Genomic DNA, 24,208 nt, shown 5'->3' with positions numbered 1-24,208 from the left:
AGGAAGAACCAAAGACACAATGAAGCTTTGTCTCTTCTGCAGCACAAACCCCAGCTGGCTTGGGACTCCCTTAGCTAGACACAAAACAGGCCCACTTTCCTGTGATTTAAAAATGATCTGATCAACTAAGAGATCATAATTTGGTTTGTGTTTTACTGTATCTGAATCCTCAGTATAATGAAGAACCTTACAATTGTTAATTTATGGGTATAATTTGTTCAAGTCCATTTAATCATTATTGCCCTCTAATAGCCTGCCATTCTTCCACAAAAGGCGCTGGCCTTGGGTGTGTTTCTTGATAAACACACACACACACATTTATCTTTTAAGCTTCTCATCTTTGAAAAAAATATATATCAAAGTGAGCCTAAAGGTTCACTTTGCAGACCACTACCGGGAAAGAGAAAGGTTGTAATGAAACTGGTTTTTATTTGGTATTTTTGTCACAGATTGGGAGGTACAAATTGCAAGAAAAACTAGTTTCTTGGCGTGTCACCAACTGTGAGGTTCTCTGATCAATCACGCCCAAGCATATTAACTTAAAAACATATATTATGGCAAGGTTCTTTTATGTAAGACTTGGACAGAAGCCGCCACAATCTGTGGTAATCTCACGTGGAATCATTGTCACCGAGCCCTTCACGTTCCGTGAGGAACTCCCACGCTTCCCCAGTCCCCAAGGACAGCCGGCGGTCCCTTGCGGCTCCGAGGTCCCTGAGGAAGGCACTGAACGCAGGCCAAAAGAGCCGCGGCAAGAAGTGAGGACGGACGGCGCAGGTAGCACCCGGGCTTTAGTTCACGACCCCGTTCTTCCACGGGAAAATGGAACATTCCGCTCCTTCCGCCCGCAGAGGGAAGGTGGGGGAACCCTTCGATCTAGTCTAGGAGAGGCGACGCGGGCGCAGCCACCGGAATCCGGGACGCCAGGAACCGCGTTACGGGAATAGCAGCCTCTCGGAGTACCGCCTCCTCGCCTTCGGGCTACAGCTGAGCCAATGCCGGAGCGCGCCGGGTATCACAGAGGCCAATCAGCTTACAGAGTCCAAGTCCGGGGGCGGGGCGTTACGGGGCGCCGCGGGGCGGGGTCAGGGGGCGCTTTGCCCCGCAGCGGGAGGAGGGCCGCGTGCAGCGTCTGCTGGAAGGTCCCGGGAGCTAGCCGGAGCCGGGACCAGGAGCCGACAGGCCAGCGGAGCCGCGCGGGGAAGGCCCGGGCGCAGCTGAGCCAGGGGGCCGCGGCTGCCGGCGGACGGACTCGGCCGGGCCAGGCGCCGAGTGGGACGTGCTCTGTGGAGTCGCAGAGGAGCGAGTCACCGCGGCCTGAGGTGAGGAGGGGCCTTGGCCGGGTTGAAGGGCCGTGTAGCCGGAGGGTGAGGTCTGCGTCGGGACGGCCGGGTCAGGGGACTCGAGGGGGCCATCCTTCTCCGGGAGAGGGGCGCCCCGACAGTGCGCGCCCCAAGCTTCTTGTTATCCCAGCTTGGAAATCCCCACATTCCTTTCTCTCCCTGTTCCCACATCTCCGAATTTGATCTCCACAAGTTTATCACCTAGATTTCCCAACGCTAAAAAAAGCCTCACTTACACACAGACACACACGCACACACGACACACACACACACACACACGCCCCTTCTTAAGCCTCTAGTTTCTAACGCCTTTCTTGACTATACCCCTTTTGGCTACCAAGTCCCGTTTTTCCCCCCGTCACTTTCTGTCTCCCTTAAATTCCATTAGCCCCGCACTTGACCCTTCGTTTTCAACTCGGAGATTAATTTCCTTTTCATCATTGTAACCCTTCAACATTGCTGAAAGTTACACCGTGTACTAAAATTCCTCACTAACGCCTCTTTTCATCTTTTGATTGCTTACAGAGCCAGGCCCTAATGAACCCCACATACCACTGTATCGTGAAGCCGCCGGATTTTTAAAAAATTCTATCACCCCCCCCCCTCCAAGTTTAAAGATCATTCTGAGCAGCAGAGTTCTGTTTTTCAGTATTTTTTCCAACTGAAAAAGAAAAAAAATCACAGCTTAAAAATAAGACTTGCCACTTTTGTTCTTTTTTTCTTCCCATTTCGGTTTGATTTGTGTAGTATTGGGCATTTCAGCGATTATACTGCTTTAAAATAATTGTTAGAATGCCAGGATGAAATTCTGAAAGATTGGAGTGTTTGGTTTAGTCAGTACTGTAAACAAACCCTTTAGACTGTGTGACTGCCAGCTTCAAGTTGGAACAACTCTTAATTTGAAATTACTGACTCAGATCATCATATGAGCTATTCGCCATTATCATAATTTCTTAAATTCATCTTAATTCCTATTTGGAAGTATTTTTGAACTGTAAACTGGAATACTACAATTATAGAACCAACTTGCTATTAAGTTAAATTGTGCTTTACAAATATTTCTCTTTGGGGACAGTTTTGAATACTTGTTTTTAATCACAAGTGGAAGAAAAAAATTACTGGATGGAGAAAGTGTCATAAAAGATAAATTTTATGGTAGAATTTTTCCTTCATCCCAATTCTGTATTATTGACTCTACATGTTTAATTTTCTCATAGGTAATTTAGACTATACATGGCTAATTTAATGCATTTTCTTATGTACTGAAAAATGTGTTATTTATGAATTACCATATTTTCAATTTATTTAAAATTTTTCCAAGGGGATTTACATTTCAGTTAAATGTTAGGGTGGATGTCGACTGTCCGATACCTGTGAAGTTGATGTTACAGTACACACTTTATAAAGAAGGAAACTAAAGCTCAGTGTCCCTTTAAAACCTAGATCTGTGTAATTCCAAATCCTCAATCAGTCATTTTGTCATGCTAACACATTTCGCATAGAGGGTTCACTGCTACAATTTGGTTTGGGAAGAACTCCCCAAAATTCCTCTGCAGGGAGGGTTTTTTTCCTCCCAGAAGCTATTTGAGAGCAGCTTATTTTAATGGGAGTCAGTCTTCCCTGGCGCTAATACATTTGCAGTTTGGCTCTTAGAGAAGCATGGAATGTTCTCCCAGTCTTCTGCATTTCTTTGATTGCAAAGACATTTTGATCAGAGTTGAAGTTTCTACTGAGCTTTATTATTTTACATAACAAGTACTAAGCACTTAGTAGTTCCTATAGGAACTCAGAAAGATACATGAATTGTCCTTAGGACCTTCAAAGAGTTTACAGCAATTGGGTAGACATTTTGTGAAAAACAACAAGGATGCAAGGTAGTTTTAATTAAATACAGAGTGATACAGAAGATGTTATAAATATCCAGATTAGGAAGTAATCATTTATGGGTTGAAATGATCAAAGGATTTACCAGAGGTCATCAACCTTGAAACCTGGGTAGGTGGTGGTTTAGTTGCTAAGTTGTGTCTGACTTTTTCAACCCCGTGGACTGTAGCTTGCCAGGCTCTTCTGTCCATGGGATTTTCCAGGCAAGAATACTGGAGTGGGTGAAACCTGGGTAAGATTTGGATAAGGGGAAAAATGAAAGGAGCCCATTCCAAATAGAGGTCTATGTGGAAAGGGTCAAAAATAATCAAGGTAGTAAGGATAGTAGTGCAGTGTGTGTGTAATGCTTATTTTGTGTCAGTCACTGTTTTGAACACTTTGCTTATATTAATTCGTTTAATCCTCATAACCTTGTAAAGTAGATCATATTATTTTCCTTTTATAAAGAAAGAAGCCAAGGCATAGAGAGCTTAATTAACTCACCTGGTGCCACAGGGCTATTAAGTGGTGGTGGTTATTGTTCATTCGCTAAGTTGGTTCTGACTCTGCAGACTTGTGAACTGCAGCACACCAGGCTTCCCTGTCCATCACTCTCTTCCAGAGTTTGCTCAAACTCATATCCATTGAGTCGATGATGCTATCCAACCGTCTCATCCCCTGTCACCCCTTTCTCCTCTTGCCTTCGATCTTCCCGAGTAGCAGGGTCTTTTCCAGTGAGTCAGCTCTTCACATCAGGTGGCCTCAGTGTTGGAGCTTCTGCTTCAGCATCAGTCCTTCCAATGAATATTAAGGGTTAATTTCCTTTAGGATTGACTGGTTTGATCTCCTTACTGTCCAAGAGACTCACAGTTTGAAAGGATCAATTCTTCAGCCTTCTTTATGGTCCAGATCTCACATCTGTGTATGACTTCTGGAAAACCATGACTTTAACTAGATGAACCTTTGTCGACAAAGTGACGTCTATGCTTTTTAATACACTGCTGAGGTTTGTCATGGCTTTTCTTCCAAGGAGCAAGTGTCTTTTAATTTCATGGCTGCAGTCACTGTCTGCAGTGATTTTGGAGCCCAAGGAAATAAAATCTGTCACCGTTTCCACTTTTCCCCCATCTATTTGCCATGAAGTGATGGGACTGGATCCATGATCTTAGTTTTTGAATGTTGAGTTTTAAGCCAGCTTTTTCACTCTCCTCTTTCACCTTCATCAGGAGGCTCTTTAGTTCCTCTTCGCTTTCTGCCATTGAAGTGGTATCTTCTGAGGTGTATCCAGAATTTATACCTAGACATCCTGGCTTCAGAATCTGAACTCCTAAAGCTGTAAGTATACTACCTCTTCATATAGTATACTTGAGTGACAGCTGGAATAATATGGCCATTCCAGAAGGTCTTTTAAAACCGACTCTTTAATTGTCCACTCTGTGCTTCAGAGGGCTTCCCTGTTGGCTCAGTGGTGAAGAATCCACTTGCCAATGCAGGAGATGTGAGTTCAGTCCCTGGGTCTTGAAGATCTGCTGGAGAAGGAAATGGCAACCCACTCCAGTCTATTTGTCTGGGAAATCCCATGGACAGAGGAACCTGGGGGCGCTGTAGTCCATGGGGTTGCAAAAGAGTCATACATGACTTAACAACTAAACAACAGCAACAGTGTGCTTTAAAGTATGTTAGATTCTCAGGATATAAAAAATATAAACAAAAATTACATTGTAAATGCTATGAATCCTATTAGGGAACTATATACAAGTGCTTTGGGAGCAAAGATGTTTATGGGAGTGGGGAGGAATTCCACAGAAGAGATGATGTTTCATCTGAGTTATAAACCATTACTACAAAGCAGAGTTTGGGGAAAGACATTTCTAGAGTCAAGGAACAGCATTTGTGGAAGCACACTCTGAAAAACAAGTGTGTTACAGAAAGCAGTAGTTTGCTGTGACTTGAGCTTAAAGTCTGTAAGGGTAGCTAGGAGGACGTGATATAAGGAAAGAGCAAATTGTGTGGCATGGTAAAGTTAAGTAAAATGAAGAGAGCTTAATTATTTGCTTTGCATTTAGGAAACCATGAAAATAATTTCAGCATGATCAGAGTAGAAACCAGATTAATTGCAGTTTTCTCTAGAGCTTGAGGGCAAAATCTGAATAGAGGGTTTTGTTTTTTTTAAGAACAGATTTAAATATTAAAAAAGAGAAATTGGACAAGCACACAAACTAAATTTTCATGTTCTTAAATAGCTAAAATATTGGGCATCATTATTCACCCTTTAAAAAACTATGAGGAAAAGAATGACAAGTTTGAAATATGTTTAGAGATATTTCACCCATCAGTAATAATGTTCAGAATGAGTTGGAGGGAAGAAAGAGACCAGAAACAGGAAGGCAATTTGTAAGAACTGAGGTGATCAGTGCCTAAATTAGGTTGGTCATGCTAGAGAGTAGAAAAGAAAAAACAAGTGGGAAAGATTATGAAAGAAGATTGAATAAGATTTGTAACTGAGAAAAGCTAGAATGTAATGGATAGGCAAGAGACAACGATGGACCCTACTGAAGAAAATTCAAGAAGGATGTATTTTTATTTTATTTTATCTTTTTTAATTTTTTTTTTGATAAGGATGTGTTTTTAGATGAGGATTCCGTGATAGCTCAGTTGATAAAGAATCCGCCTGCAATGCAGGAGACCCTGGTTTGATTCCTGAGTCGGGAAGATACCTTGGAGAAGGGATAGGCTACCCACTCCAATATTCTTGGGCTTCCCTTGTGGCTCAGCTGGTAAAGAATCTGCCTGCAATGCTGGAGACCTGGGCTCTATCCCTGGGTTGGAAAGATCCGCTGGAGAAGGGAAAGGCTACCCACTCCAGTGTTCTGGCCTGAAGAATTCCGTGGACTGTATAGTCCATGGGCTTGCAGAGTCGAACAGGACTGAGTGACTTGCAGAAAGCGCTGTGATTTTTTTTAAGTGGGTGCATTTATATATTTATGTGTGTGTTGAGTGTGTATTTTTAGACCTATTAAACTTATTTGAGTTACAGGCAGAATATCCAAGATGATGATATATAACTGAACTTAGAAGGAAGATCTTAGAATATTTGAAATTATTTTGTGTGAAGGTAGCAGTTGAAGTCATACATTTTCAAAGAAGTTGGTATTTTAAAAGAAGAATAGATGCCAAATACTTTTGGGTACATTCATACCTAGAAGATAAGACCTAGCAGAGAATTCTGTGAATGAGACAGTAAAGTGAATAAAGGAAAGAATTCAACCTCATGATATGATTACATAGAAACTGAGAGAGAAGAAAATTCAGGAAGCAGAGATAATCAATGTGAAATGCTTCAGAATGTTTGTGATACTGTTAAAATGGCTACAGTCTCTTTTTTATTCTATTTATTATATCTTAGTGCAGTTTCATGAGAAATATTAGCCAATTGACTTGAATAAGAGAGCTCCATCCCTTGAAATGTGGATTATTTATAATTATAAATATATTAATTATATTTATAATATATAATATATAAATATATTAATTAATTAACATATAAATATATTAATTATATTATGGATTATTGTTTTAAAACTGAATGTATATATATCCATAGAAGGAACTTCATTCCTTTCAGCACAATGAATTTGTTGCCCTGTGAAAATTTGAATATTCTGCTTCTAAATTCTCATTTGCTTTTGACCCAAATGAACTAGTTTCACCGTTTGCTCTAAGATAGATTGGTTTTATCATTACTTTTGAATAATGCATTTTATATTGGTCTTCTGTGCAATCTGTTTTTGTTTGAGTGTTCTGTGGTATGTGTTCCCCTGTAGTAATAATTTGTAAAAGACTTTCTCCAACTCTAAGGTCAAAAATATACTCTGTATTTTCTTCAGTAGTCCTACAATTTTGGTTTTGCATTTAGATCCTTAATCAATCTGGGATATATGCTCTTTATTTTTTTGCTTGTGGAACCAGTTGTCTCAATGCTATTTATTGAATAGTCCTCTATTTCCCCAGTGATAGCAGTAGCTTTTTTTCCCATAAAATATTAAATTCTTATACACACAGAAACATACATACACACACACACACACACACACACACACACTTGTGTCTGTTTCTGGACTTTTTGTGTTATACCTGATTTAATTGTTCCTATGCCAATGCCATGTTTTAATTACTATAACTTTATAGTATGTCAATAGATGTAACATCAAGTATTCTGTTTATTCTTTTTGAAAATTGGCTTCAGGCTGTTCTCTAATATTTTATGTAAAATTTTAAGTTGGTTTGTAAAGTAAACCACATTGCAAGTTAAATTAAAATTGTATTGCATTAATATATTTGTGAAGAACTGATGTGTCTATATGTGTGTATATATATTTTTTCTTTCCACGGTGTTTAGGTCTTACTAATCAACAATTTTTAGTAAAGTTTTGTAGTTTTCTCCATAAACTTACGGCATTGCTCAGAATTTACTGTTTTGCCTAGATATATTTTATTATTTTAAATGTTATTGTCAATAGGATTTTTGTTTTCTATTACGTTTTCTAACTGGATATTGCCAGTGTATGGGAAAGGGATTTTTTCATGATCTTTTTGTTCAACTGTTATGTTATGCTCTCAGTGGTCCTAGTAGTTTGTTAATTGATTCCCTTTGTTTTCATATCATCTACAAGTTTTTCTTTTTCCATTTTTATATCTTATCAGTTTATTATTTTTTGTTTAAGCCTGCTAGAACAATATTGAATAACTGTTGACTCAAAGCATCTTGTTTGATACCTGACCTTAATAGGAATGCTTCTGATTTTTTTCTTTAAATATGTTTACTATAGGTTTCTGATAAAGTACTGTGGCAGAAACAGCAAGAGCAGCACTGCTAACAGCTGTTACTGTTCATTGAGTATGAGGCAAATGGATTCTAAGCAGTCTGTGTGTGCTGACTTATTTACTCCTGACATTTCAGTAGGTGGTGGCATTATCCTCATTTTTATAAATAGGGAAAATGAAATTTAGAGCTAGTAAATAACTTGCTTAAGATGTTTTACAAAAAATAGAGGATCTAGAATTTTAATACAGGCAGTCTGATTATAGAGTCCATCCTCTTATCTACTTCATTAAGATAAAGATCCGTCTCTTTCAGTTGTAGTTTTCCAATACCTTGTTGTTATCTAAAAATTTTAAGTGAACAGTTGTTGAATAGTATGAGATGCTTTTGAAGCATCTCGTGCAATGATGGTGTTGTTTTCTTTTCAATTTTTAATAAATCTAGGGGATAGCATTGGTGTATTTTCTTAGGCTGAAAGATACTTGTGTTGTTTAGGCAGAATACTTATTCAGTTCACTCAGTCATGTCTGACTCTTTGTGACCCCATGGGCTGCAGCATGCCAGGTTTCCCTTTCCACCACCAACTCCCAGAGCTTGTACAAACTTATATCCATGGAGTTGGTGATGCCATCCAACCATTTCATTGTCTGTCGTCCTCTTCTCTTCCTCCCTTCAATCTTTCCCAGCATCAGGGTCTTTTCCAGTGAGTCAGTTGTTCACATCAGGTGGCCAAAGTATTTGAGCTTCAGCCTCAGTCCTTGCAATAAATATTCAGGATTGATTTCCTTTAGGATGGACTGGTTTGATCTGCTTGCTGTCCAAGGGACTCACAAGAGTCTTCTTCAACACCACAGTTCAAAAGCATCAATCCTTTGGTGCTCAGCTTTCTTTACATCCATACATGACTACTGGAAAAACCATGACTAGATGGACCTTTGTCGGTAAGGTAATGTCTCTGCTTTTTAATATGCTGTCTAGATTTGTCATAGCTTTTCTTCTAAGAAGCAAATGTCTTTTAATTTCATGGCTGAGGTCACCATCAACAGTGATTTTGGAGCCCAAGAAAATAAAATCTGTCACTGTTTCCATTGTTTCCACATCTGTTGGCCATTAAGTGAAGGCCAACATGATCTTTTATGATCTTTTTTTCTGAATGTTGAGTTTTAAACCAGCTTTTTCACTCTCCTCTTTCACTTTCATCAGAGGCTCTTAAGTTCCTCTTCGTTTTCTGCCATAAAGGTGGTGTCATCTGCCTATCTGAGGTTACTGATATTCTCCCAGCAGTCTTGATTCCAGCTGGTGCTTCACTCAGTCCGGCATTTTGCATGATGTAATCTGCATATGAGTTAAATGACCAGGGTGACAGTATACAGCCTTGACGTGCTCCTTTGTCAATTTGGAACTAGTTTGTTTTTCCATGTCCGGTTCTAACTGTTGCTTCTTGACCTGCATACAGATTGCTCAGGAGGCAGATAAGGTAGTCTAGTATTCCCATCTCTTGAAGAATTTTTCAGAATTTGTTGTGATCCACACAGACAAAGGCTTTAGCATAGTCAATGAAGCAAAAATAGCTGTTTTTCTGAAATTCTCTTGCTTTTTATATGATCCAGTGGATGTTAGCATTTTGATCTTTGTTTCCTCTGCCTTTTCTAAATTCAGCTTGAACATCTGGAAGTTCTCAGTTCATGTACTGGTGAAGCCTGGCTTGGAGAATTTTGAGCATTACTTTGCTCGCGTGTGAAATGAGTACAATTGAATGGTAGTTTGGACATTCTTTGGCATTGTCTTTCTTTGGGATTGGAATGAAAACTGACCTTTTCCAGTCTTGTGGCCACTGCTGAGTTTTCCAAATTTGCTGGCATATTGAGTGCGGCACTTTGACAGCATCATCTTTTAGGATTTGAAATAGCTCAACTGGAATTCCATCACTTCCACTAGCTTTGTTCATAGTGATGTGTCGTAAGGCCCACTTGACTGCATTCCAGGATGTCTGGCTCTAGGTGAGTGATCACACCATCGTGGCTTCTGGGTCATTAAGATCTTTTCTGTATAGTCCTGTGTATTCTTGCCATCTCTTCTTAATATCTTCTGCTTCTGTTAGGTCCATACCGTTTCTGTCCTTTATTGTGCCCATCTTTGCATAAAATGTTCCCTTGCTATCTCTAATTCTCTTAAAGGGATCTCTAGTCTTTTCCATTTTATTGTTTTCCTCTATTTCTTTGCATTGGTCACTGAGGAAGGCTTTCTTATCTTTCCTTGCTATTCTTTGGAACTCTGCATTCAAATGGGTATACCTTTCCTTTTCTCCTTTGCCTTTCACTTCTCTTCTTTACTCATCTTTTTGTAAGGCCTCCTCAGGCAACCATTTTGCCTTTTTGCATTTATTCTTCTTGGGGATGGTTTTGATCAATGCTTCCTATACAATGTCATGAACCTTTGTCCGTAGTTCTTCAGGCACTCTGTCTATCAGACCTAATCCCTTGAATCTATTTGTCACTTCCACTATATCATAGTAAGGGATATGATTTAAGCGATACCTGAATGGTCTAGTGGTTTTCCCCAATTTAAGTCTTAATTTGGCAATAAGGGGTTCATGATCTGAGCGACAGTCAGCTCCTGGTCTTGTTTTTGCTGACTGTATGGAGCTTCTCCATCTTTGGCTACAAAGAGTATAATCAGTTTGATTTCACTATTGACCATCTGGTGATGTCCATGTGTAGAGTTATTTCTTGTGTTGTTGGAAGAGGGTGTTTGCTATGACCTGTATGTTCTCTTGGCAGAACTCTGTTAGTGTTTGCCTTGCTTCATTTTGTACTCCAAGGCCAAATTTGCCCAGGTTTTTCTTGACTTCCTACTTTTGCATTCCAGTTCACTATGATGAAAAGGACATCTTTTTTTGGTGTTAGTTCTAAGCAGGTCTTTTAGGTCTTCATAGAACTGTTCAACATCAGCTTCTTCGGCATTAGTGGTGGAGGCATAGACTTGGATTACTGTGATGTTGAATGGTTTGCCTTGGAAATGAACCAAGATTATTCTGTCATTTTTGAGATTGCACCCAACTACTGCTTTTCAGACTCTTTTGTTGACTCTGAGGGCTATTCCATTTCTTCTAATGGATTCTTGCCCACAGTAGTAGATATAATGGCCATCTGAATTAAATTCACCCATTCCAGTCCATTTTTGTTCACTGATTGCTAAAATGTTGATGTTCACTCTTGCCATCTCCTGTTTGACCACTTCCAGTGTACCTTGATTGATGAACCAAAGATCCTAGTTTCCTATGTAATATTGTTCTTCACAGCATTGGACTTTCCTTCCATCACCAGTCGCATCCACAGCTGGGCATTGTTTTTGCTTTGGCTCCGTCTCTTCATTATTTCTGGAGTTATTTTTCCTCTCTTCTCCAGTAGCATATTGGGCCTGGGGAGTTCATCTTTCACTGTCCTATCTTTTTGCCTTTTCATACTGTTCATGGGGTTCTCAAGGCAAGAATGCTTAAGTGGTTTGCCATTCCCTTCTCCAGTGGACCACTTTTTATCAGAACTATCCATCCTGACCCATCTGTCTTGGGTGGCCCTACACGGCATGGCTCATAGTTTCATTGAGTTAGACAAGGCTGTGGTCCAGGTGATCAGTTTGGTTAGTTTTCTGTAATTGTTAGCATACAAAGAATAGTCATAATCAAGAGACTCGATATTTAGTGGTGAAAGGCAGTGATCTTGCAAGATGGGAAAAAGTGAGCCTGTGATTGAACTAGCTTACCACCTTGAGAGAGCTTCCCTGGTGGCACAGTGGTAAATAATCTGCCTACCAATGCAGGAGATGCAAGAGATGCAGGTTTGAGATCCCCTGGAGAAGTAGATGGCATCCCACTCCAGTATTCTTTCCTGAAAAATTCCATGGACAGGGGAGCTTGTACTGTCCATGGGATTGCAAAGAGTGGGACATAACTGAGTGACTGAGCGTGCACACGTGAACACACACACACTACATTCAGTTTACAAACCATGTCAAAGGTAGGAGAAATCTAGGTCTAGGCTAAGCCAGTGGATACTTTTTGAGCTAAAGATGACGACTGGGGACCCCAAGATGGGTGGAGTTCATAGAATAGAATACTGGAAGCTCTTGAAGTAAGAGGATACTTAAATGCTTCAGCGCATCCTTTCAACTATTAAGCCAAGTACTGACCAGTGGATGCGTATAAAGAAACTGCTGGAGCTTCCCTGGCAGTCAGTAGTTAAGACTTTGCCTTCCAGTGCCAGGGGTGCATGTTCGATACCTGGTTGGAGAGCTTAAATCCCACATGCCTCCAAGCCAAAAGCCAAGACACAATATAGAAGCAATATTGTAATAAATTCATTAAAGTCTTTTTAAAAAAAATGATAAAGATATTTTAGATATACATAAATTTTAAAAGTTTATCGCCAGTTGACCCATATTCTGAAAAGAATGGTAAAGGAGTCCCTCAAACAGAAGGGAAGTATCACATGGACATGTGGCTCTGTATAAAGAAGTGAGACGCTCTGGTCACTGCATGCGCAAATACATAAAATTTTCCTGTTGTTTAAGTCTCTCTTAAAATAATTGTTCAGACAAAGTATGCATGGGGAGTTTATAACATATAAAAGTTACATGCCAAAATAGCACAAAGTCAAGAGAGGAGAAATGGATGTATACTCCATGTAAAGAGTTTACTTTACATGACGTGATAACAGTATCACCTGCAGGTAGATTGTGATATGTTAAAGATATAGGAAAGTGAAAGTGTTAATTGCTTAGTCTGTCTCTGTGATCCCGTGTAACAATGTATATTATAAACTATGAAGCAACCTCTAAAATAAAAAAGCAAAGAATTATAGATTATAAGTCAACCAAAGGTGACAAGTGAAAAACAAAAACAAATGCTCAGTTAACAAAAATACGGACAGGACTTCTTTGGCGGTCCAGTAGTTAAGACTCTGTGCTTCCACTGCAGGAAGTACAGGTTCCATCCCTGGTCAGGGAATTAAGATCCTGCATACTGCACCCTGCAGCAAAAAAAAAGAGATAGGGACAGAGAAACAACAAAAAAAAGAACAAAAATACAGGAAACAAATACATGCTGCTTAGAAAACCAAAGCAAAACAAACACCAGCAACAAAGAAGGTAGTACTCTAAATACGAAGAGACAAACAGTCTAAACATAAAAGGATGGGGAAAGATACATATATCAATAGTGCCAAAAGAGCCTATAAAGTATTTACTGTGTGGTGCCGTAGGTAATAAGCTATGTCAAGAACTATCAGCTGCCACCAGAAGTTATGAATAGGCGAAGAAGAAATCTATCTAGAGTCTCAGAAGGACTTTTGATTTCCAGAATTTTAAGAGAATAAGTTTGTTTTAAGTTTGTGGTACTTTGTTACAACAGCCCTAGGAAACTAATACTTTGTTTGTGTCCCCAAAATAGAGTGTAAGGATTTTGTATGTTTTGCCCCATTCTGTATTCCTAGTATCTAGAATCATACTCAGCATAGTAAACACTTAATATTTATTTGTTGAATGAATAAACTGAGTTCATTTTTGAAGCAGGTGGATAACATATATTGCTGTAATTAATATATCCACTTTAATTTGTGGCTTCCCTGGTGGCTCACTGGTACAAGAATCCTCCTGCTAATGCAGGAGATATGGTTTTGATCCCTGGGTCAGGAAGATCCACTAGAGAAGGGAATGGCAACCCATTCCAGTATTCTTGCCTGGGAAATCCCGTGGACAGAAGAGCTTGATGGGGTTGCAGAGTTGGACACAGCGTAGTGACTAAACATCTTCTGCTTCATTGACTACGCTAAAGCCTTTGACTGTGTGGATCACAGCAAACTGGAAAACTCTTCAAGAGATGGAAATACCGGACCACCTTACCTTCCTTCTGCGAAATCTGTATGCAGGTTAAGAAGCAACAGTTAGAACTAGAAATGGAACAACAAACCGGTTCCAAATTGTGAAGGGAGTACGTCCAGGCTGTATATTATCGCCCTGCTTATTTAACTTATATGCAGAGTACATCATGCAAAATTCTGGGCTGGATGAAGCACCAGCTGGAATCAAGTTTGCTGGGAGAAATATCAATAACCTCAGATATGCAGATGACACCACCCCTTATGGCAAAAAGCAAAGAAGAACTAAAGAGCCTCTTGATGAAAGTGAAAGAAGAGAGTGAAAAAGTTGACTTAAAGCTCAACATCAAAAAACAAAGATCATGGCATCCAGTCCCATCATTTCATGGCAAATAGATGTGGAAACAGTGACAGACTTTTCTTGAGCTCCAAAATCACTGCATATGGTGACCTCAGCCATGAAATTAAAAGATGCTTGCTCCTTGGAAGAAAAACTGTGACAAACCTAGACAGCATATTAAAAAGCAGAGACATTACTTTACCGACAAAGGTCTAGTCATGGTTTTTCCAGTAGTCATGTATGGATGTGAGAGTTGGACCATAAAGAAAGCTGAGCACCAAAGGATTGGTGGCTTTTGGACTATGGTGTTGGAGGACTCTTGAGAGTCCTTTGGACAGCAAGGAGATCCAACCAGTCAATCCTAAAGGATATCAGTCCTAAATATTCATTGAAAGTACTGATGCTGAAGCTCCAATACTTTGGTCACCTTATGTGAAGAACTGATTCACTGGAAAAGACCCTGATGCTGGGAAAGATTGAAGGGAAGAGATGAAGGGGACGACAGACAATGAGATGGTTGGATGGCATCACCAACTCAATGGACATGAGTTTGAGTAAGCTCTGAGAGTTGGTGATGGACAGGGAAACCTGGCGTGCTGCAGTTCATGGGGTCACAAAGAGTCGGACGTGACTGAGTGAAAATTAAACTGAACCATTCTGTCAATTTTAAAACAAGATAAGCCCTCAAATAAAAAAAGCAAGAGAATTGGAAAAAAACATCTATTTCTGCTTTATTGATTAAGCCAAAGCCTTTAACTCTGTGCATCACAGCGAACTGTGGAAAATTCTTCAAGAGATGGGAATACAAGAGCACCTTCCCTTCCTCCTGAGAAATCTGTATGCAGGTCAAGAAGCAACAGTTAGAACCAGACATAGAACAGTGAACTGGTTTCAAATTATGAAGGGAGTACATCAAGACAGTGTATTATCACCCTGCTAATTTAAGTTATATGTGGAATACATCATGCGAAATGCCGAACAGGGAAGCCTAGCTTGCTGCAGTCCATGGGATTGCAGAGAGGTAGACACGACTGAGCAGCGACTGAACTGAACTGAACTGAAACCCTCAAATGGGCTATATTACACATAACGTTTTTGATAGTACTCTTGTGTCTCCTTCTCTTAGGTTGGACTATGAAATCAAGTTTCTTAATAGGTGTTCCTTTATCACATTTCAGTGACAGTCCTGTAAAAATTAGGAAACATTATTTTCTAACAGTCAAAATGTGAAACCTGCCTTTGCCTATTTTCCTTTTACTGTGTTTCATGGCACTACTCCCATAAGTCTAATTGCTTTGAAGTAATAAGTACTTTCATGGGACTTCTTGTTTCACAGTTTTGTTATGAGACTATAGTGCATAAATAGAAAGATTGCCCTTTTTCAGAACTATACAGAAACCTCTCTACAGTGTGAACAAGGTACTTGCTAGGGTAGTGGGTCAGGATGACATGACCACATAGCACTTTGCATGCATACTCAGTTGCTGTGGTGTCAGACTCTTTGTGACCCTGTGTATTATAACCCAGAGGCTTCTCTGTCCATGGCAAGAGAATTATCCAGGCAAGAATACTGGAGTGGGTTGCCATTTCTTCCTCCAGAGCATCTTCCCAACCCAGGGATTGAACCCACGTCTCCCGCATTGGCAGGTGGACTCTTTACCACTGAGACACCTGGGAATCCCCTCGTAGTACTCTACCAACATGCTCATATATATGTATTTTTTGTTCTGTTGCTTTGATGAACAGTTGAATGACATGGTAGATTTTTCTGTTCTAGGACTATTCAAAGTTGGGAAGTAAAGGAGTAAAGCAGGTAGGAAAAAAGGGATCCTGCAACTTAGTTCATATTTATAGCTTCACCTGAGACAGTTTAAAGAATTCACTATGAAATTGCTTTGTTATAGATTGACTATTACCTGGTTAGGGAATATAAAAGTGAAGTTAGTATTAGTATTTCATAAAGTAATACTGTTTCATACGTAGTACTCTGAAGTCCTCATCAAGAAGTTAGTAGTTTTATCTGGGAGATAAAACACATTAAGTGTTTTTTAATTTAAATTTTATTTACTTTCTAGTACTGAAGCTACATGGTACAAAGTCAGAAAGGTACAAAGAGTGTACTGTATAGAGGCTCCCTCCCAGTCTAGTGTCTCAGACAGCCCGTGGCAGCTAGTATTTGAATTTTTATCCTTCCTGAGATATTTTATGTACATATTTAAATTAGTATGTGTTTTGTCTTTTTTGCTGTGTCTTTGCCCATGAATAATAAATACACTGTTTATACTTTAGCAGTGTATTTTAGATACACTTCTATATCTGTACATGTTTTATGACTACAGTATGCTATATTTGTATATGCCATAGTTTACCTAGTCCCTTATTCACAAACATTTAGGTTGCTGCAGGCTTTTACTATTAAATTGAATGCTATAGTGAATAACTTTAACTTTGTACATGTGTTGTTTTGCTTATATCCATAGGATACTGTAGTAGAAGTAGAATAATTAGATTCAAACATGTGTACTTTAGTTTTGATAGAGCAACACTGGCCATACACCTTGTGTAGGTAGGGATTTTGTTTTTAACTGAGGTCTAATGTACAAACAAATTCACAGTTTTAGGTGTAGAATTTGAGGGAAAGGTTATGCTAGTTTACACTGTAACTATCAGTTTATGAGAATGCTTTTATGTCATATTTCACATCACTTAATTACTTTTTAGTTTTTAATTTTTTTGCCAGCACTCAAGGTGAGAATATTGCAGTACTTTTGTTTGTTTACTATTTTTACCAAATACAACTTACATACAATGAAGTTCACAAATCATAGCATAGAGCTCATGGTTCACTATCCCAGAGTGTTTTCTCTGCCCTTGCACTACCCTCCCCACAAAAGATAACCACTGTTGTGACATATCCCCATAGATTTAAGTTAGCCTATTTTTGAACTTAATATAAAGGAAATCATATAGACCATACTTCTATTGCATTTGGATTCTTCTGTATTATATGTGAAATTTAGTTATGTTGCTGTGAGTACCTTTAATTTATCCTTTTTCACTGCTGTGATTTAGTTACTTGAATATACCACAATTTATTCTATTGCTTGTGGATTTTTGGTTTGGTTGCTTCTACTTCTCAACTTTTATGAATACAACTTCTGTGAAAATTCTTCTACATTTCTTGAAGAAATTTAGCACTCATTTCTTTTGCCTGGATGTGTTATCTGGATAAGTTTTATTTGTTTTTAATTGAGGTCACTTTATAAACAAAATTCACCAACTTTTAGTGTACAGTTATTTAGAAAGCAATTTCCCTTGGGTCTCTTGCATTTCTACATGTCTTATGAGCAATAGCTCTAACTGCCTTTTCTTCCAGACTATCTTTTCAAGGATATTGAAAGATAGAAATGGTATCTCTTCATATAGCAAAGAGCAGGTTTCTGACAGCCATGGAAAGCAGATACCGTGTTTCCCTCCAAAGTAGAGGGCAGGTGTACTTGTGTGTGTGTGTGTGTGTTAGTCGCTCAGCCACGTCTGACTCTTGGCGACCCTGTGGACTGTAGCCGGCCAGGCTTCTCCATCCCTGGGATTTTCCAGGTGAGAATACTGGGGTGGGTTGTCATTTCCTTCTCCAGCAGGTGTGCTTCTTGCCATTTTAAAAGACAGGCTTCCAGTAAGCTTAGTCTTCCTCTTCTGAAACACAACCCTCTGCATGTACAGGTGTTCCATGAATCTTTTCACAGTGTTCTGTGAATTGGGGTTTGGGCAACTGGCACAGGAAAATGCTGTTAATTCTAACTGGTGTTCCTGGTATGAGTAATAAAATCATATGTATCTGACTCAAGAGTCTCGTGTCTACTGCCAGTATCCATGAAACTAACAGGTTACCTTGTTAACTTGTAAGTAGGATCAAATCTCAGAGCCTTCACAATTCTTGACACAATGTGGTAAATTTTGACAAATGTATAGAATCTTATTACCACCGTAGTCAATTCATAGCACATTTCTGTCCCAAAAAGCTCCTTTGTGCCCCTTTGTATCTATTTCCCTTTCCCTAGTTTTGCCATTTGTTGAATTTTTCATACACAGAATTTTACATTATATCAGCTCAGTTCACTTGCTTAGTCATGTCCGACTCTTTGCGACCCCATGGACTGCAGCATGCCAGGGCTCCCTGTCCATCACCAACTCCCAGAGTTTACTCAAACTCATGTCCATTGAGTCGGTGATGCCATCTAACCATCTCATTCTATGTCATCCCCTTCTCCTCCTGCCTTCAATCTTTCTCAGCATCAGGGTCTTTTCAAATGAGTCAGTTCTTTGCATCAGGTGGCCAAAGATTAGGAGTTTCAGCTTCAGCATCAGTCCTTACAATGAATATTCAGTACTTAGTAATTTCCTTTAGGATGGACTGGTTTGATCTCCTTGCAGTCCAAGGGACTCTGAAGACTCTTCTTCAACACCACAGTTCAAAAGCATTACTTCTTTGGCACTCAGCTTTCTTTATAGTCCAACTCACACATCCATACATGACCACTGGAAAAACCATAGCCTTGACTAGATGGACCTTTGTTGGCAAAGTAACGTCTCTGCTTTTTAATATGCCATCTAGGTTTGTCATAGCTTTTCTTCCAAGGAGCAAGCGTCTTTTAACTTCATGGCTGCAATCACCATCTGTAGTTACTTTGGAGCCCCAAAAGATAAAGTCTGTCACTGTTTCCACTGTTTCCCCAGCTATTTGCCCTAAAGTGATGGGACCGGATGCCATGATCTTAGTTTTCTGAATGTTGAGCTTTAAGCCAACTTTTTCACTCTCCTCTTTCAGTTTCATCAAGAGGCTCTTTAGTTCTTCGCTTCCTACCGTAAGGGTGGTGTCATCTGCATATCTGAGGTTATTGATATTTTTCCCAGCAATCTTGATTCCAGCTTGTACTTCATCTAGCCCAGTGTTTCTCATGATGAACTCTGCATATAAGTTAAATAAGCAGGGTGACAATATACAGCCTTAACATACTCCTTTCCCTATTTGGAATATAGCCTGTTTTTTATGGCTTCTTTCATTCAACATAGTGCTTTTGAGATTTTTTCATGCTGTTGCCTGTATCACTAGTTTGTCCCCTTTTATTGCTGAGTAGTGTTCTATTGTCAGAGAAGGCAATGGCAGCCCACTCCAGTACTCTTGCCTGGAAAATCCCATGGGCAGAGGAGCCTGGTGGGCTGCAGTCCATGGGGTCGCGAAGAGTCAGACACGACTGAGCAGCTTCACTTTTACTTTTCACTCATGCGTTAAAGAAGGAAATGGCAGCCCACTCCAGTGTTCTTGCCTGGAGAATCCCAGGGATGGTGGAGCCTGGTGGGCTGCCCGTCTATGGGGTCACACAGAGTCAGACATGACTGAAGCGACTTAGCAGCAGCAGCAGCAGTATTCTATTGTATGGATATACTACTATTTGGATATTCGTTTATCCTTTCACCAGTTGATTCACATTTGGATTGTTTCTAGTTTGGGACTATTATAAACAAAACTGCTGTAGGTTTGGATATAAGTCTTCATGTGGACGTTTATTTTTATTTCTCTTGGATACATTATTAGGAGTGGAAATACTAATAAGTCTTATGATGTGCTTTTAATTCGTAAAGAACTGCCAGATTGTTTTCCAAAGTGTTTGTATCATCTTACATTCCTGTATGACTTGTTTTAATTTATATCTCATTATGAGTGAGGTTGAAAGTATCTTTTCATATGTTTGAGTCACTTGTATTTCCTTCTCTATAAATTGCTTGTTTGGCTCATCTTACATGTTTTCTTCTAAACAGGGAAGGTGAGGTGTTGGAATTTTTGTAATGATTTGTAGGCATTCTTCATATATTGGGATAATTTTGGTTAGGCTATGAATTACAAGCTTCTTTTTTCCCATCTGGCTCTTACCTTTTGAACTCGCCAATGGTGAGGTTTTGCCATGTAGACATTTGTCTCTCTGAACTCTTCAGTGTCACAGAGTATTTACTAGCAGTGCAAGACTGCATAGTATAGAAACAGGTTTGCTCTTTTAATTGACCTTAAAGTAGAAATTGGGCTTCCCTGGTGGCTCAGTCGGTAAAGAATATGCCTGTAATGCAGGAGACCTGGGTTTAATCCCTTGGTCCAGAAGATCCCCTGGAGAAGGAAATAGCAACTCACTCTAGTATTCTTGCCTGGGAAATCTCGTGGACACAGGAGTCTGGTGGGCTACAGTTCATGGGGTCCCAAAAGTTGGACATGACTTAGTTGGACATGACTTAGTGACTAAAACCACCAAAGTATAAAGTATGTTTCCCAGCAGTATTTTATGTAGCCATAACATTAGGGGGAATAAAGAAAAATATTCTAAAGAGTTAAGTTTGTTTTCTGCATTCTCACAAGAATTTTACCACCTTTTAGAAAAACAACTATACAATGGAAACAAAAGAGCTTTAGAACTTGTGTCTTTATTATGCATAGTAAGAGTAAAAATATTTAAAATAATATTGCATGTGTCTTTTACAGAAATATCTATGCAAGATGTTCACATTGCAAACTTGGATAGTGCAAGCCTTGTTTATTTTCCTCACCACTGAATCTATAGGTAAGGTTCATGAGGTATCCTACCTCCCAATCCCACAAATTAGGTTTGTGTATTGCTGAATAATTATATAATTATGCTTACATATTTATTCTTTAGAATCATTATTGAAAGAACGATGTTGTCTTAAAAATGGGCTCAAGTTAAAATGATCTTGACAAATTATAATTTGTATAATTTGAGTTGAAGCAGTCTATAATCCTAAATCTTGTTCAGCTGTACTAATAGTAAGTTTAATGTTGAGAAGGAGAAAAGGGGATTTTATTTTTTTTAAATAAACAGGATCAGGTTTGTTAACTTTTAGCACTTATAGCCAAAGATGTCACTGAGCAGCAGTGAGATTGTGATACCAGAGGAAAAATCAGCTAGAGCAATACTGCCTCAGCTGGTCCACAGCCTGAGAACTGGTTGTTATTGGTCCATAATGAGGTGGGGACAGAAATTAAAAAGAAATGTTTAGAAACTCGTTTAACAATTTGACATAGCCATGATATCCAAGCATGTGATCAGTGGATTTGCCTCATCAAACGTAATGTAAAACAAAAGTGTATGTCTATAAAGGATTGGGTGAAGAAAACCTAAACTGATCCTTCACGCCAGATAATTTGAGAAGCATTGCTCTAAGTCAAACCCTCTTCAAATTCAAGAATGCAGCCTCTTTTTAAACTGAAAATGATACAAACCTTACGCTGAAATTTTTTCTCATTTAAAAGTCTTTCCTTAGTCTTAAACCCAAATTTTCTTCCTTATAACTTTTTCTCATTAATCTTAAAAATCCTTCTATTGTAGGTCCACTTTCCTTTGCCACTGTTCAAGTCTTCAAGTATTGAAGGAATGCTTTCTAACCCCTCTCTTGCCCAAATTAAATTTACCTTGTTATCCTAATTATTCTTTGTAGGACTTGGCTTCCAATCTGTATGCACTGATTACCCTCCTGACTCTTCTCTTGATTTTCCATATCATATTTAACATATAATACCATCCCACTTAATTCTAGTTAACAGCAATGAAACTTTAGCCAGTCACTTAATCTGTGTCTCGGTTTCATGATCTGTAAGATGGGGATAGTAATGTCTCTAACTTCTAGGGTTATTGTGAGATTTAAATGAGTTAATACACAGAAGGCATTTGGGCAGTACATGGCCCATAGTATGCTTTATAAAAAGGAATGTAATAATATATTTATTATTTATTATTAAGGTTTGAATAAAATGCACTTAAGGAAAAAATATATCAGAACTTGACATATTCTGAGTATAGTGATTTTATTATTTACTTTTGAAGGACCATCTTTATTAAAGCAACATAATTTTTTGCCAGTTAAGATACACTGTAGTTTTATGTTAAGCTATCTACCAGTCAGTGAAAATTCTCAGATTGTTTTCATGTCAGTTACTTTTAAGCCATTTCCCCTTCACTCTATATTTATTTATCAAACTAAATAGAAGATGATTTTGCCAAATTTATTAGCCTATCAGTCTAGTCCTTCAGCACAATTTTGAATCCTGACATTATCCAAATTGTTGGCAATCCATTATAATCTTTTGCTGATTTGATAAGTGTATGTGTCTATTTTCCCCCTAAGTTGTTGATAAAAAGGTTGAAAATAACAGGACTACATTATCTGTTGCTCCCAGACAGATTACTCTAAAGCTTCATGCCTTAAAATGGCATTACTTATTATTTTTCATGGTTTATGTGTGACAGGCTGTCAGACACACAGATTCTCCTTTTCTCTGTGATATCTGGGTCCTCAGCTAGAATATTCAGAGATGAGGACCTGGAGTCATCTGAAGTCTCATTCACTTACTATGTCTGGTGTTGATGCTGGCTGTAGATTGAGGGCTTTTGGGCTCTTGGCTAGAACGCCACATGTGGTCTCTCTTTGCGGCCTTGGCTTCCTTACATGTGGCTGGATTCCATGGCAAATGTCGCAAGAGAAAAAGAGAGCTAGTCAGAAGTTGTATTTTTTGATCATCTAGCCTTGGAAGTCACTTAGCACACTCTGTTGGCTAGGGCAGGCATAAGCACCCTTAAAGATCTGAGAGCAAAAGGGAAACATAGACCCTCATTTCTTTGGAGGAGTATTTGTCACTTCGTAAGATGAGCATGTTGAATGGGATACATTTATAAGTATGACCTTCTTTGGAAAGTACAGTCTGCCCCAAGGTTTGTGGGGAGGCACTTCAGCATACTACTTTAGCCTCCCTCTCATTGACTTTTTTTAGTCAGTGATTTTTTTATATGTAGGCAATCAATCAAGTGAAAATCTATTAGTTTGAAGTTATGAAATACCTGTTTTTATAGATCAAGAGTAGTCAAAAATCAGCCTAGTAGCCCTGTAAACGCGGGTTTCATTTGGCACAGGATGGTTTCAGTGAGCCTGTGTTTCATTTCGAAAACTGGAACATTTGCCTGTTTCTAGTATTTCTTATTCTGTGTGATTAAAAATTGTTTAGTCTCTGGCTATATCTCATGTTCTTTAGTACTCTGAAGTATATTTCCTAGGTTAAGATTCCCTCTCATTATTAAAGAGAAAGTCAAACAGGAATGATTTTACCAAGGAACAAAGTAAGATTGGAGGAGTTTTAAGGACTTGCTCATTATCACAAGGTAACTTACTAGCATGTCACAAAATGGAAATTGAAAGGAGTTTGTGCACTAGGACTTGCCATTGACATGAATCAATAATGGCAAGGTCATGTAAATAGGCCGCATCATGAGTTTTGAAACAAACATTTTGACTCTGGGCCTTATGAGCTTAATGACAGATATGGAATAAGAAGTTAATTGTTTAGTTTTTAAAAGTAGTTTTTTCCTTTGTGCAGTCTAGCCTGGGACCAAGTTGAGAATTGGAAAAATCTGCCAGATATTTGAGGTTGACTCCATAAAAGTATCTTAGCGTTCTTTATAAAATAAAGGATTAAAGTAAATTCTCTCCACGGTTTTGTCAGTTTTTTTATTCTCTGATTCTGTACGTATTTTACCTTAACTGCTAGAACCAGTCACCTCTGAGAGACCTTTCCAGCTTCTGTCAGTGTGACTAGATTACTTGTCTCTGGGTAGTAGCAGTAATGATGATTTGTTGTTGTTTAGTCTCTAAGTCATATCCGACTCTTTTGCAATGCCAGGGACGGCAGCCCACCAGGCTCTGCTGTCTATGGGATTTCCTGGGCAAGAATACTAGAGTGGGTTGCCATTTCCTTCTCCAGGGGATCTTCCCAACCCAGGGAGCAAACCTGCATCTCCTGCATTGGCAAGTGGATTCTTTACCACTAAGACACCAGGGAAGCCAAGTAATGGTGATAGGCTACCATTTATTGGAGGCCTTTTGAAGACCAGGCATTGTAGTAGGTTCTTTACAT

The 24,208-nt window shown here is 39.0% G+C and overlaps 1 protein-coding gene across 3 annotated transcripts in view; it reads left to right on the top strand.

Moving 5' to 3' along the window:
- Positions 1–1,096: 1,096 nt before the first annotated feature.
- IL6ST (interleukin 6 cytokine family signal transducer) overlaps positions 1,097–24,208 on the top strand; it is a 62,147-nt gene continuing 39,035 nt past the window's right edge. Inside the window, exons 1-3 of one of the 3 annotated variants that reach the window (XM_070476694.1) lie at positions 1,097–1,322; positions 4,433–4,541; positions 20,768–20,846. In XM_070476694.1, coding sequence (XP_070332795.1) covers positions 20,783–20,846 — 64 coding nt within the window. In that variant the 5' untranslated portion in view covers positions 1,097–1,322; positions 4,433–4,541; positions 20,768–20,782. The remainder of the gene's footprint in view (positions 1,323–4,432; positions 4,542–20,767; positions 20,847–24,208) is intronic. The other 2 variants (XM_020904166.2, XM_070476695.1) reach the window with 2 other exon arrangements.

The sequence above is a fragment of the Odocoileus virginianus genome, chromosome 14 (assembly GCF_023699985.2).
Source record: "Odocoileus virginianus isolate 20LAN1187 ecotype Illinois chromosome 14, Ovbor_1.2, whole genome shotgun sequence".
Lineage (NCBI taxonomy): Eukaryota > Metazoa > Chordata > Mammalia > Artiodactyla > Cervidae > Odocoileus > Odocoileus virginianus.
The sequence above is the reverse complement of the archived record's forward strand: the minus strand, read 5'-3'. Positions and strand labels throughout refer to the sequence as shown.